The 13,014-nt window shown below is 40.2% G+C and overlaps 3 protein-coding genes across 3 annotated transcripts in view; 1 reads left to right on the top strand and 2 right to left on the bottom strand.

Moving 5' to 3' along the window:
* Nucleotides 1-667: 667 nt before the first annotated feature.
* LOC103145621 (short transient receptor potential channel 2-like) lies at nucleotides 668-10,814 on the bottom strand. Its single transcript, XM_007563127.2, has 13 exons — nucleotides 9,325-10,814; nucleotides 8,414-9,106; nucleotides 7,395-7,595; nucleotides 7,143-7,307; nucleotides 6,867-7,041; nucleotides 6,593-6,793; nucleotides 5,760-5,922; nucleotides 5,584-5,676; nucleotides 5,223-5,415; nucleotides 5,022-5,149; nucleotides 4,847-4,919; nucleotides 4,654-4,768; nucleotides 668-2,546 (listed from the first exon to the last, which is right to left on the bottom strand). The coding sequence occupies exons 1-13, from the start codon at nucleotides 9,337-9,339 to the stop codon at nucleotides 1,672-1,674; spliced, it is 3,090 nt and encodes a 1,029-aa protein (XP_007563189.1). The 5' UTR covers nucleotides 9,340-10,814; the 3' UTR covers nucleotides 668-1,671.
* Nucleotides 6,202-13,014, top strand: part of lpar6b (lysophosphatidic acid receptor 6b) — a 12,747-nt gene continuing 5,934 nt past the window's right edge. The window contains exon 1 of the mRNA XM_007563125.2: nucleotides 6,202-6,214. The gene's annotated coding sequence lies outside the window, so the exon portion shown is untranslated. The remainder of the gene's footprint in view (nucleotides 6,215-13,014) is intronic.
* rb1 (retinoblastoma 1) overlaps nucleotides 11,974-13,014 on the bottom strand; it is a 23,687-nt gene continuing 22,646 nt past the window's right edge. Inside the window, exons 25-27 of the mRNA XM_007563126.2 lie at nucleotides 12,673-12,815; nucleotides 12,383-12,429; nucleotides 11,974-12,266 (exon numbers count right to left, since the gene is read on the bottom strand). Of these exons, the coding sequence (XP_007563188.1) occupies nucleotides 12,196-12,266; nucleotides 12,383-12,429; nucleotides 12,673-12,815 (261 nt within the window). The 3' untranslated portion in view covers nucleotides 11,974-12,195. The remainder of the gene's footprint in view (nucleotides 12,267-12,382; nucleotides 12,430-12,672; nucleotides 12,816-13,014) is intronic.

Raw genomic sequence — 13,014 nt, 5'->3', positions numbered from 1 at the left:
ATTAAAATGCTTTGCTTTTATTTATTAAAACATTGATAATTTTTCTATTTGTATGACAATAAAAAAACTAATGAAAATGGTGGAAAAAAGGAGGTGTGAGTAATGTGTATGTTCTGTACTTTAAGCATATTTTCTTCCATCTTTGTTCAGATATTTTTGGCAGCTGCTCTACACCAGGATGCCTCCTGATCCAATGATTATAAAAACACAATGTTAAAAACATTTTGAGTTGGTTTGAACCGACTAAACCAAGGCTGACATGAAACAAATCGAATGGAAACAGAATATGTTTCTTATCCAACGAAAATATATAAGGTAATATCGCAAGTGTTTTTCCAGTGAAGGAGAACGTAATGTGCCCTGGGACAAATGACGCAGCAGGTGAGAGATTAATGACTCCGTTTGCTGGTTCATGCCCCGGAGGGGAAAACGGTGCTAAACAAGCAGGGACCTGCATCTTTCACACTGTTGCAAAAACTACAGAAAACCCGCTTAATGAAAAGAAAGTGAAGGAACATATCTGTGAACCCAGTCATCTGATAAGTTACAGCCCAGTTAACGGGGAAGAAACACATTTCATTTCATTTCAAACAAAACCAGAAACCAATTATATTCAAATCTTTCACCAATAAGGAACCTTTAAGGGAACGGTCTTCAGGAAAAAAACCCCCCAAAAAACATCATGCCATCTTACAGTTGAAATGGTGACAACTTTTATTGGCCTAACTGGTACCTTTCAATCTTTATTCAACACTAATCTGCTGTTACTGTTAATTCGGCAGGTAAACAGACTTCACAATAGAAAATCTACATATAGTAAAGTTTTAACAAGGTTGTTGGTTATAACAAAAAAAGCTGTAAACTAATTCAGTGCAACTAGTGTAAAAATCATTCAACAATTTGTTCCAGAAACCAAAAACGAAATGATTTAGTTGGATTTTCATCCCTGTGGACGTGCTGATAAATTTGCTAATGGCAGAGAAACAACTTACTGTTCAGACGTCATTGGCAGATTAGCCTTAGCATCTTAATTGAATGCTTATAAGAAGAAGTCATAATAAAAAGAAGTCATAATAAAAAGAAAGTACTCCTTATATTAGTTTTAGGGTTTCAAAGTTAATGGTTTGTATTTACCAATAATGTAAATCTAACCTTAAATGTACAGAAACCAGGGATTTATCAGATCGCAGTTAATATTTTTAGTGTCGTGCGTTGACACTGAAAATATGTTGAATGTTGAACAGATCTGACTTCCTTTAATGCCCAGAGCAGGTTTCTTTCCGCAGCGGCTGAGATGCTGAGGCTCATGGGAAGCGGTGGGGAGGATTATGAAATGCTAACTAAAGAAGAGACATTTCAAAAATAATGTTCAGTCATTATTACAATTGCAGTTTTCAGCAACAATATTGTAAATAAAAAAAAATTTCTGCCCAGAATATAAAATGTTAGTGATAAATAGGATTATAATTTGCTTTCTGTGTGAACCTGTGTCCTCTTTTGGGTCAAATCCCTGCTTAGCTGCACTTCAGGTTACTTTTTTATGCATTAGTCTATACAAATGTAGGCTATATACAGTCTTACAGCTGAAAATATCTGTATGTACAGTGATATTTATCTACTGAGCCTTTTTTCTTTTTAAACTTCTCAAATTTTCCGGTTATCAGAGACCCGTCATGGTTTTACTGGTGTGCCGTCAATCGATCCTTCCCCTTCCTGTGAACCAAAGCCGGTGTCGTTGGAGCCGCTGCTCCCTGTTGGAGACTGAATCGCTTTCTTGTTTCCGGTTTTCTCGTCCCCCTTGGTTACGCGAGACCTTTCCACAACATTACCCTCGCACTTCTTTCCCTTCATCCATCCTGCCTCGTCTGGTTTTTCTTTCAGCTCCATGTTATTGAACTTGTTTATCATTTTCTTCGCATCCGTTGTTTCAAAACTGCTTTTGCTGCTCTCTGCGTGTTCAGGTCTGATCTCTGTGGGATTTTCTGTCACCTGGGGCTCAATCTCTCCTTCCCTTTTATCCTCCTTGCCCTGTACACTCTCGACTTTCACCGTTTCTTCTACTCTAATAAGACCCGTCCCTTCTGAGAGGTCCTCTTTCACTCCATCATCATCTTTGTTTACTTCTACAAGCTCTGCATGTTCAGTTTCTTTCCAATCCCCCGGCTCTGTTTTCGCTCTTCCCTCTTCCATTTTCACCACCTCGCAGTCTGCCGCCTTATCCAATTCTTCTTCATTTTCATCCACCTGATCCAATTGTGCATCTGTGTCCTGCCGCGCCTCCGAATCGGCCTTCCTTTCATCGGCCCCTTCCTCTTTCTGGTGAACTGTCACTTTAAGCGATGTGCTTTTGTCATCTTGCCTGGTGTTAAAACCTCTGAAGTTATTCTTGGCACCGATGATGTATTTCCCCAGCACAGAAGAACCGTCCTTGGTCAGCGCGTCGTTTGCAGCGTGTCCGTCGGTCATCAGAAGCTGCTGGATCCCTTTCATTTCCAGATGCATCCTGGAGACCGCCTTGTTCAGCTCTGTGATTCGGTTACCGATATCTAATGGGAGAAAACACAAATCACATCACAGTAATTGGGTTTGCTAGCGGCAATTAAGTTTAGTGGGAAACTCTCCTTTAATAGGAAAGGCTAACACTATGGATATTTGATTATGCAGGCTTCACACTGTAAGCATCGTAAATTAAGGTTGCTGTTGATCACTGTGATTTAATTTCAAGGTTCCAACACATCTTTAATTTACGAATTTGATACTTTTCCAGATTCAAACCTCTAGATTTGTTTTGGGAGGTTTCAGAAAACAGAAGGTTTAGCAGCTTAAATGGCAGTCTAGCCTCATATACGGGATCCACCAACCATAAAACATTTAATTTTGTTTTATTTAAAACCTAAAATAATGATGAATAAACAGTTTAAATCAAATTATGATGTGGCAAATCAAAGTTGTCAGTTCTTTGTCAGATCTATGATGTACAAAAGCAATCTCTAAATACACTAAGAACATGTTTTTTGCCGAATATAAATTATTTTAAAGATGGTCACAGCAATGTTATAAACATTATTAGAGAAGTTGTTTACAGTCGAAGGAAGCTGCAGGCGGGACGTCGCAATGTTTTACAAGACATCATGTGGACAATTAAAAAACAACAGAAAAATCCAGTTACCAAACGGCACAGAACTGGTTGGTTTCTTGGAACAAAACATCTTGGCGGATTCTGGGAATCCTAATTAATTTCTACACACAAGATAAACCACAAAACTGATGTGATCTTTGGGCTCTCATGAGTCCCCACGTTAGAACAGAACATTTTCCCCGAGTTAAAATCCCAGCACAGACTCAGAATAACCTCCTTGTTACCGGACACGGGTTTCAGAGCATCCACGAATGCATGTTAATGTTTTAACATTCGTCTTAAATAAGCTCATTGTTCCCAGGCCTAAATATGGGATGCACTGAATTGAGCTGAAGCGGAAAAACTACGTGATGGCTTGATGAATTAAAATTGTGGAGATGTTGGAGGAAATCGTGAACACTGCCCCCTCCAGGCTTAGGAGGATGGGAACAGTCTGCCTTGTTACAAACTATATTCATGGAACAATTTATAGTCTAAGCTCCTGGTTGGAGTGTTGACAGGGAAACTTTTCGATATCTGAAATTAATTATCAGTTCATTAAAATCTACAGCAAAGAGTTCTTAGCTTAATCTGAACTGAAAATATTAAAGACCAAACGGAAATAGGTTGAAAAGCACGGCAGTTAAATTTCACCACTGATGTGTCATCACTTATTGGAAAACAGAAGCTGGAGTGAGCAATCTTGATTTCCAATTAAAAAAAAAAAGGCATGAGGCATCTAACTGTCCTTCCAGTCTATGCCAAATACACAATATTGTGTTTGACTGCGGCTACCGTCTGATTGGTCGTCAGTGTTTTTACTTCTCCCTCCACATGTGAAGCATTAGCTTAGTACAACTTATTCAATCTGAATAACATGTTGAAACTAGGGCACCATTATAAAGTATTCTGCTGAGTTTCTGACTTTGTAGAGATAAATGTACTGGTGTTGGAAACGATGCTGGTCAGGACTAGATCAGAGATTGGATCTCCCAGAATCCTAACAATAACATTAGTTTTGTGGTTTTTTTTCTCTTTTAATTAACACTTTTTCCCAATTTCTTGAATTTGAGCACAAGAATTAACTATCATGAACTACGATGCCAAACCCAAAAGAAAGTAAAAAAAAAAATTAACATTACCAATGTTTGCTCTTTAAGTCTTAATTATTTCTACCACTCGCTGCTATCTGCTGTGTTTCTTTCCATTTATTTTTCAAGTTTCTTTGATTATGTTATATCAAAGTGCTTGCTGTTTTTATTAACTAGTGACCACATCAGAGATTTATGTATGAAAAATATTGCACTATGCGTCTTCCCCCTTTCGTTTGCGTCTCTAAAACATTACATTAGCAAATTGGCACAGTCCCTCCTCTCTACTTAAACCAATCAGAAGATGCAACCTACTGTCATAACATATGCAACTTGCACAAAGTGTGATACTTTGCTTTTCGTACTGTAAAACACTGGTATTATTCTACGTCTCACAGACCATATTATAGCAACTTAACTGTGTTTACATAATGAGTTTGTTACCTTTCCTCTTGGTCTCCTCAAACTCCCTGCGCGCTGACTCGATGTAGCGCTGCACCAGAGCTCTGATCACCTGCTGTCGGTAAGGCAGGTTGTCCTCCGTTCCTTTGTCGTTAGACTTTTTCCAAAGAAAACATTTAGTCTAACGCATTCTTAAAGCAACGTAGAAAGCGATTAGCACCAAACACACTCTTACCATAGAGGCTATAGGAGGGTATTTTTGCTCCGAGTTAAAGTTGCAGCAACAGCAGAGACGTTTAAAAATCCCCCTTGAATACAATTTCAGAAAATTACAAAACAAACACACAAAAAAGTCCAGCATTAAAAGCAAAACAAAAACATGTAAAGTGTTGTGGAAGATGTGAGCTCACCTCAGGACGTAAAACACAGCTTTGGGAGAAGGGATGATATTGAAAGGCACAGGCATGGTGAGGCCCTCTCTGAAGTAGCTCAGGTACAGTTTAGACCGGGCAAATTTCCACTCCACATCTGCATCGTCCTGAAATCACACAAAGGACCTTTGACCTTCGTCTTCTACGAAACACAGCCACAGAAGGCCTGTTGCTCCGCACCTCGATCTTCTGAAAGGAGTTCGTAATCATGGCAATCAGCATGTTGAGCAGGACAATGACGATAACGAGGGTGAAGATGCCGTACAGGATCCGTCCTACAAACTCCGCCAAAACAAACTGCGGCATATCCACGTAGTCCTGGTTGGCCACACCAAACATGGTCCAGAACAAGAAGTTGAAGGTCTCGTTAAACCTGCGGTAAAGTTGGGAAGCATCATCAAAATGAGATTGTTTTTATGACAACATTGCTTTGGAAATGTTTGCAAGAAAACCGCAGCAGATACGATGCAAATCAGGCTCATGCTACTGTGTTCATATCATCACTACTTCTATAGTAAACCTGATCAGATCATGTTCTCACCTGCCGAGATGTGGAGAGATGACGTAAGGAACGTAGACATTGTTGATGCCACAGAGGAAGGCCGTCCCGATGATCATCAGTATAAACATGAATCTGTGAAAGAGCGAAGCTTGTTCATGTGATTCGAGTCCCCCCCTCTGAGCTGCGCGAATATCCAGATGTAGCAATGCCGTCACCTCATCATGTCGTCAATCATCTTCCCTATGGAGATCTGCAGCGTTCCCAGCGACTCGTGGGCCGGCAGGATGTAGGCCAACCGGGTGAAGCTCAGCATGCTGGTTACTGCAAACAGCACCTCGGAGATGAGCTGAGGGTCCTCCTGGCGCCAGTCGTCACGGACTTGTACATAATCACAAAGAGGTCGAGGATGACAAAAAACCTTTTAGAATCGTTTCGCGGTGCCTTGTAAAAGTATTTATACCTCTAAAACTTTACGTTACAATTGTATTTCAATGCTTCTTATTGTGATTTGATGTGATCCGTTGGCACAGATGATTATGAGAGGACGATTATGCTGTTTTAAACATTTTTCAAAAACAAATAAAACACATGTCTGATCATTTCTATTTGGTTTTCTTTAGTCTAAAACCTCTAATTAAAATCCAGTGCATGCATGACAATCCCTTTAGAAGTCACCAAATTATTAAATAAGAGACAATCTAAGCAAAATTTTATCAAAGATAAAGTTGTTCTGTGAAAGCCAGTTATGATCTGACAGAGCCTGAGCTATTTTGAAGATCTAAAATTAGCAAAACATTCACTATCTACTTTAGCAAAACTGATAAACAAGCCGAGAGACTTCCAGCTATAATTACACTCAAAGGTGATTCACGCAAGGTGAATATGAATACACCTCACACTTTTTACATTTCCATGTGCACAATTATGTTATTTATTTTTTAAATGCATTGGGGTTTGTTGTGACGTTCCAAAATGCGAAAAAGTTTTACAAGTTGAAATATGTTTCCCCAAAGCACTTTAGATGAGTAACTTGGCGCCATTTCCTCACCAGTCTGAGTAAAGTAGATGCACTCGTCACTGTTGCTCTGATCGTGGCACAGGAAGTGACCTTTGAGCATGATGAGCACGCGTAAGGCAAAGGATGCCAAGTACATGCTCAACACCATCATGTCCAAGCAGTTCCACCAGTCCAGGAAGTAGCTTCGCAAGCCCTCAATCCAGACTTCCTTACACTCGTACCAGAAGAATCCTGTGTGAAAGAAATGATGTTCCAGTTAGCCTGGCGGTATTCGTTCATGTTAAACCTGACAGACTGGACCTACCAACCACCCACACCATGTGGAATGAGCTGTGCAAAATATTCTGCTGACGGGACGCAAATTTGTCTCGATACATCTCCATAGTTATGGATTCTCCGAGTAACGTGATGAGAAACCACAGGTACGACGCAGAATGAAGCAGAAACTTGATCACAGGGATTCTAATCATTTTTCCCGCCTGCAGGAAAAACAAGAGGACTATTGAGCGTAAACCACATATAATATCTGTCACTTCTCGTCTTAAGACTCTGCAAGATATGTTAGCGATTTTTATCCGACCTTCGACTTTGGGGCTATCCAGTAGACGAGGCAAAGAAAAGGCATGGTTAAGAAGATCCCAACAGAGACGAGGAGCTTCCAGACCGTCCTGCTGCCCCTCCACCCTGCCAGGTTTCCACACCAGATGGAAGAAAGAACCTGCTGGCAGATCGGATGGGCCACAAACTAACAAACACAGAGAGAGAATTAAGGTTATTAAGGTAAATAAGAGTTTTTTTGCACATGGAGCTAACCGCGTCCCAATCTGCCCACCTGCTTCTGGCTGTAGTTGACTGCGAGCCTCAGCCGTGACAGGTTGGGGATTCCCTCCTCAAAGGCTTCCTCGTCCAAAGCGTCCTGGCTCTCGTCTCCACAGCTGTTCAGGATCGTGGTGACTTCGCTCTGGTTACGGCACATGCCCAGTAACTCAACGGCAAACTCCTGACAGAGCTGCTCCAGGCCCAGGTACTGAGGCTGCAGGAGAAACAATTTGTTTTTCCAACTAAACAGAGACAAACAGTGATATGCAAGAAGTATTTGGCTCTTGTAGTATTTTTGTTTTGCTTATTTTTTTTAAGCTCAAATAAAGAGAGAATGAGAGACAAAAATATTAATCTTGTAAGTTTTCAAACGATGAGATGGCTCTATGTGGAAAAGGGATAGTCAACCTTGATAAATTATTAATTAACCATGCTGTGTTTATACCACAAGCCACACCCAGGCTTAATTACAGAAAGACATGTTGAACCAAGAAGCCACTTGAATACAACCTGTAGGCAAAACTAAAAGGCAAGACATGATGTTCAGATCTGAAGACATGTAGGCACCAAACAGTCTGGAACGGGTTGTGAAACCATTTATAACATTTTGGGACCAACGGTCAACCATCAGTTTGTGACCATAAGCTCAAGCCTTTCTGGGTTACGCAGCAGGGCCAAAGCACAGTCTCAAGTCCAACCCTGAATGGCTCCAAAATGAATGTTTTAGGATGGTTTATTCAAAGTCCAGACTTAAATCCAATTAAGATTCTTTGGCATGACTTTAACATGCCAAAATCAACTGGGACAAAATTTTGCCACAACAATCTTACAGACTGATTGCGAGTTCCTGCCATCGTTGCTATACCCACATTTTCCACAAAGAGCCATAGTGATTTGGATAGTGTTTTTTCTCCCAGTATGCAAAATCCTAATTTGTAAAATGCTTTTTTATTTACTAGGATTATATTTGTCTGATGTGATGCATTTATGTGTGACGAACCAAAAAAAATGAGGAAATTTTTAAGAGGGCACCTTAAATTCGGGCTCTTTTTGGGACAGCTTGCGGAGCTCTCTGCTGAGACTGAAGGCGCTGAGCATGGCGTCGCTGGAGGTGACGGACAGATAGGCCCGGCTGGCGATGCCACGGTAGGTGTTGATGCGAGACAAGGAGAACTTGAGCAGGTCGTACTGCCGGCCGTTGCGACACTCCAGACAGGCACAGGATATCTTATGAGGCCAGGGGATGCCATGGCCTTTCTGAGTGAGCATGGTGACTATTTCATAAAGATCTTTCTGACAGGCAAGGGTCAGAGGTGTGACACCAGGGGCAAACTGTGAGTTGTCAATGGACCGGTCAAAGATGGCTTGAGAGAAGGATCGTACGTCCATCTTGTTGCCTTTCTCCTGGTCCAGGCGGTCCAACAGGCGTTTCACCACCTTGGGCTGGTTTGTGTCCACAGCCACCAGCAGAGCCTCGTGAATCTGCCGGAAGTCAAACTTGACTCCCTGCAGAAGGGCATCCATGGCATCCTCATTGCCCAGGCGGATGGAGAGGTTGAGAGCCTCCCTCCACTGGCGGTCCTCCGATTCATCCAGCTGGCGAATGATGCCATCCCCAGTCCTCAGCAGCCCACACAACAGCTCTATTTTTCCCTCCTGAATGGCGTTGAGCAGCTCCGGAGGGAAGCGCATCTTCTTGTTCATGATCTCTCGCCATTGCTCTGGCTGTGGAACAACACAAGCGAGTTACCATCTAGTCACAAATGAACAGTGAATTCAACAGCTAATATTTCATGCAAGTGAAGCAAAGTTTTCCGATTAGCCTTGATAAAGTTAGAATCGATTGACGTGTTGCTTCTTAAAAAGGAAAACGAGACAGGAATCTACCCTTTTCTCCTTGCGATTGCCCATTCTGTAAAGCACATAAATATAAAGGGACTCACCGTGAGGTTTTCCATTCTTGATGACAAACCAATCCACTCTTTAACGTTGTGATCCTAAAGCGAAATCCTGACCAGTCTTTGGAGACATGAAGCAGACATCCACCAACTATTTTGAGCTTCAGAGATGGAGGTGAAAGATACCAATAGACTGGTATGTTCACTTTCAATCAGCGAACTGAGCACTGTGGCGATCATGTGCTACCGCCTGACTAGATGGATTCATCATCTTCCATAAACTCAATAACAAAACTGAATGTCCCCGGGGCCAGGGCCAATTAAAATGTAACCTGGTTAAAGTATTTCATGCTTGGCTGGGCTGAAAGCAAACTGTTTCAAACAGGAATTATCCCTGGTCTCCCCATTAGTAACAGCACCACAGGACAATTAAAGCGGCTGTCACTGTTGCTCCCCAGATGAGGAGCAGGAAGCACAAAGCACCCTGGATAAACAAGCACCTCACAGTTGAAGATTCACTAATTAATTTGCCCGTTTTCTCAACATTCAGTCCACTTTATGAAAGGTCAAACAGGTTAAGAAAAAGCAAACATTTTTCTTATTATGGATACTTAATTGTGAATTCGTCCCCATTTACTCCGATATCCCTAAAAATATCTGGTGCAACCAATTGGCTTTGGAAGTTACCCATCATAGTCACTCTGTCTACTCTTCTTCCTGTAAAAAAACATAGCTCTACTATAAAGTCATTAAATGTTTCGAAAACATTGTGGAGAAAGATGAAGCAAATTGAGGTTACGCCATATGCCAACTGATCGAGCCTTCATTCACTTTACCATTCCAAAATGGAAAGAAGATGGAGACACAAGTCAGGACCACCTAAACTGGCAAGTCCAGAGAAGCAACCAGAAGGGACACGTCAGCGCAGGAGAAGCTATGAGGGGGAATTGTTGCCCATCTGAATCTGAATCCAAAGATGGATAGGCAACAATTTTGGTCTATAAGTGAAGAGAACAGGAAGAGAGCTGCCCCAAAACACAGCAGCAGTGGATTCTACCTGGTATTGACTCTGGTAGTTTAGTTAGGAAATAAAATTGCATCAGTCCATAAAACAAAACAACCTGAAATTTGTGTCTAATACAATTGTAATAATAATGATAAATTATTGATGCATTGATTGGGGTTTAAATAATAATCAGCTAAGAGTCAGTTTTCTCTCCACTCTAAATTTAAAGCGATACATTTCAATCTAAGTACGGTTACTAAAGGAGGAAGTGGTTTATCGTTCAACTGATGACACTACAGTTTTATCTAAAAGGGAAGCCTGATGGACTCCTGCCACCTGCAAATATGAATTCATGCAGCAGAAATTACATAATGAGCTCCTAATCCAATCCATAACTTTGGGGGTTTAAATGTAAAATAAGATACAGAGTTAAAGTGAGAAAAGCATAAAGAAGCTAAAGTCTAAATAAATGAAATTATTTTAAATGAATACTCTTAAAGGTCAAAACCGTGTCTGAGGTCTTACAGGAAGAGACTATCAAAAAAAAAAAAAAAAAAAGGTAAAATGTTTCAGTTTGAAGGAAGTAAAGACTCTTGGAAAACTTTAAAATAAGGTACATTGACAAAAGAAAAGAAAAAGGCTTTAAAAGTTTGAAAGATTTTGTATTTCAAGAAAAAAACAAAAAACAGAAATCAAATCAAATCAGATGAGCAACATTTTTCCCCCCAATAATCAGTTTAACCATCTTGCAACAGCAGAAGAAAAAAAAAAAAAAAAACTGCTTTCGACAAATGAAAAACAGATGGAGTCAGAACTTGAAGGTTGTTTTCTTCCGTTTGGTTTACTGGAATCTACTAAATAGATTAAACTATAAACACATTTATCTTTACACAACATTCTGCTCTATGCTCTCGCTACACATGATCAGTGATGAACTTCTCACCTTTTCTGGAGCTTTTACTTCTATTTCCAAAAATTACAAGTGTAAAGACTAATACAAGAGTTTAAATCATATTGGAGATTTTTGCATTTGATCTGTATTGTTCTAAGAATTAAAAAAAACAAAAAACCATCATTAGAAAATTTTACATTTCAGGCCACAAATAAATATTTTGTGTCCTTTGTTCATCATGGCTGACTTCCTGTTGTGAAAGACATGAATGCCAAAAAAATCAAAAACCAGTGTCTTAGAAAATCTGAATGTAGAAACTTGTTTGGTGCAAAACTTTAGATCAAAATTATCCTTTTTTTTTTTTATTTCTGTGTTTGTGCTACACCGTGACAGAAAACCACCCCGGCCAGTGATCCATATTGGCCATGTGAACCCCCCGCCCCCTGCTGTGTCCAGTTTTCTCATGTTAGGATTTGATTGGGAAAAAAAAAAAAAAAAAAAAAAAAATAAGCACAGCTTGATAAATATCAGAGCACCAATCAAGTTCAGCTTAATCTCCAAGCCACTTGAGCAAAAGCAAAAAAAAAAAAAAAAAAAAAAATAAGCACAGCCAAAACATTTACTCCTACTGTGCAGACAATAGCCATAATTTAACACTAGAAATGTTGAATCATAATTAAGGCTTTTGCTATTAAAAAAAAAGCATCATGTTGTGTTGATATACTGAAGATCCATGAGGGGAAACAATGACTTCCTCAACGGCAAATAACCAACAACACTCCTAAAACTAAAAAAGTGTTCTTTGGAAATATCAAAGTCCAAAAGAGCAACAATAAAAATCCTGTAATAAAAATTACTTAAAGCCTAAACACAAAGCGCAAAGGAAGTCTTCTGCATCCTCAAAGTTAAATAAAAACTAAAACACATTATTAAATGTACAGAGCAACTGCATGTTCCACTTAATGTGTGAACTAACAGAAGTGTTAGTGACAAACAGTGCAGGTGGGCCTGGCAGGCTTTACTGTGGCTCATCCCTCGTTTCGGGCTCCTCCTTCATCTTCTGCTCATGCATGCGACTCCAAGTGGAGCCTGAGGAAATGGAAAGCACACTTCATGAACAAACAAAACAAACCAAAGTGCTACAAAAACACACAGGCTTTAACAAACAAAAGCAGAAATGGAAACCGGTAGCCACTTTCACTCACTCATCTCTGTAAGTTTCTGTATCAGGGTCGAATCCCCTCCAGGTTTGCTGCATAAAAACAAACAAACTCAGCTGAAATGCACTTTGAATCCTTTGACAAACTTGATATTTAATTGGTTCCAAAACACAGGAATTGTCATTTCATGATCTAACACAAAACATTTAGACTGGAAAAAAAAAAAATCCTTTCTTATTTTATTCACAAATGTACAACAATACGTTTTGGTTAGGAATTATAAAACATGACAGTGTCTCATTAGTAAAGCCCTGGCTAAAGTATTCGACACCAACCTGCCGTCTGCTTCGTCCTGCCCGTCCACGTCAAAGCGCAGCTTCTTCAGAGGCTTGATGGCGGCGCTTTGGTCCATCGCTCTCTTGTGGGAGCGTTCGCTGCTGTTGACCATCTGGTTGATCTTCTGGAAGCGATTGCCCAGCTGCAGGAACGGAAGAGACCAAACCAGAGAGGGAAATTCAACCGACTGCACAGTTGTCATCAAGATCTGGGCGATATGGACTTGAAATCTCATCACGATATGTCCGGGTGTTCATTGCGACAAATTCAAACAGTATTTGTAGAAATTAATCAATTACTGGACACGCTCAAACTTCACAAACAAACATTGTTAACCTTTT

This window comes from Poecilia formosa, unplaced genomic scaffold, assembly GCF_000485575.1.
Source record: "Poecilia formosa unplaced genomic scaffold, Poecilia_formosa-5.1.2 Scaffold145, whole genome shotgun sequence".
In the NCBI taxonomy this organism is placed as follows: Eukaryota; Metazoa; Chordata; class Actinopteri; order Cyprinodontiformes; family Poeciliidae; genus Poecilia; species Poecilia formosa.
The sequence above is the reverse complement of the archived record's forward strand: the minus strand, read 5'-3'. Positions and strand labels throughout refer to the sequence as shown.

Excerpts from the sequence above, each read along its gene's own strand:
- LOC103145621 (XM_007563127.2), bottom strand. Across the intron at positions 6,794-6,866 it reads CCACATGGTGTGGGTGGTTG|GATTCTTCTGGTACGAGTGT; the intron begins GTAGGTCCAGTC and ends TCTTTCACACAG. Across the intron at positions 2,547-4,653 it reads TGAGGAGACCAAGAGGAAAG|ATATCGGTAACCGAATCACA; the intron begins GTAACAAACTCA and ends TTCTCCCATTAG.